Source organism: Galeopterus variegatus, unplaced genomic scaffold (assembly GCF_000696425.1).
Source record: "Galeopterus variegatus unplaced genomic scaffold, G_variegatus-3.0.2 Scaffold714, whole genome shotgun sequence".
Taxonomy (NCBI): domain Eukaryota; kingdom Metazoa; phylum Chordata; class Mammalia; order Dermoptera; family Cynocephalidae; genus Galeopterus; species Galeopterus variegatus.
This window is the reverse complement of record NW_007726825.1, coordinates 436,049-437,111: the sequence shown is the minus strand read 5'-3', so window position 1 is coordinate 437,111 and position 1,063 is coordinate 436,049. Positions and strand designations below refer to the sequence as shown.

The 1,063-nt window shown below is 66.9% G+C and overlaps 1 protein-coding gene across 1 annotated transcript in view; it reads right to left on the bottom strand.

Annotated features, from left to right (window-relative positions):
• Window positions 1-773: 773 nt before the first annotated feature.
• The window catches only part of ARHGAP39 (Rho GTPase activating protein 39), a 47,362-nt gene continuing 47,072 nt past the window's right edge, over window positions 774-1,063 (bottom strand). The window contains exon 10 of the mRNA XM_008571748.1: window positions 774-1,036. Within this exon, the coding sequence (XP_008569970.1) occupies window positions 842-1,036 (195 nt within the window). The 3' untranslated portion in view covers window positions 774-841. The remainder of the gene's footprint in view (window positions 1,037-1,063) is intronic.

The following is a 1,063-nucleotide window of genomic DNA, read 5'->3' as shown; positions in this document are numbered from 1 at the left end:
GGGGACTCGGCCCCGCGGGCACGGGGTGGGCAGGCTGGGGAGGCGCACGCCGGACCGTGCCGTGAGCTCTCGGAGCGGGCGACGGCGCAGCGACCAGGCGCGCGAGTGTCCACACGTGCTTTATTCACAGCCCCTGCCCCGCCGACACCGGGCCTCGGCGGGCTTGTGTTTTTAATAATAAATAAAGACTCAACTCTAAAAATATATATATAAAAACGGGGAGAAATCAAGTTTTACAGTTGGAACTCAGAACTCCAGGATGAAAGTACAGACCGAGTCTGGACGCCCCGGCCAGCCCCGCCGCCCACGGGCCGCGGGTCAGAAGCAAGAAAGGGAGGAGGGGGGAGGAGGATGACGAGGGGGAGAGGGGGATGGTCGGGGGGGAGGAGGACGGCCGAGGGCCGCTCAGACACGAATGCATCTGGGTGACAGCTGTGTCATTAGCGAACTCCGTTCTGCCTTTCCTCTGGGTCTATGCCCAGGCGGGCCGGGTGCAGCGTAGATCCTGGACTTACAGTCACACCAACAAAAATACTCTCGCCCCCCGCCCCGCCCCANGGCAGGGACGGACGAGGGGAGGGGCGGCCGTGCAGGGGCAGGTGGCTCGGCTCCGGGAAACACAAGGCACTTTCTCGGGGCTGACCCGCGGTGGGCGAGGCGGTGCCCGCGGGAACTGGCCATGAGGTGGGGGTCCGAGGCGCCTTAACGCAGCTCCTCTGCCCCGGCTGCACCCTCAGAGCGGGACGGAGAAGTGGGGCGCGCCCGGGGCCGACGGGCCGAGGGTCTGGCGGGGCCCGGCACGCTCCCTCCACGGCCGGTGGTCTCCGGCCGCCCCCGCCCGCTACAGCACGCCCTCCATGAAGCTGGTGTCCAGGTGCTGGATGAGCACGCGCAGGAACGACATCTCCTTGCGCGTGTTCTCGAAGATGACGCGCGGGTCGTCGGACTGGCAGCGCAGGCAGTTGGGCGCCATCACCATGGCCAGGTTGCTGACGTCCATCTTGGTAACAGCCACGTTGGCGGGCTGCACGAACACCTGCGCGAGGAGCGGCGGGTGGGCGGG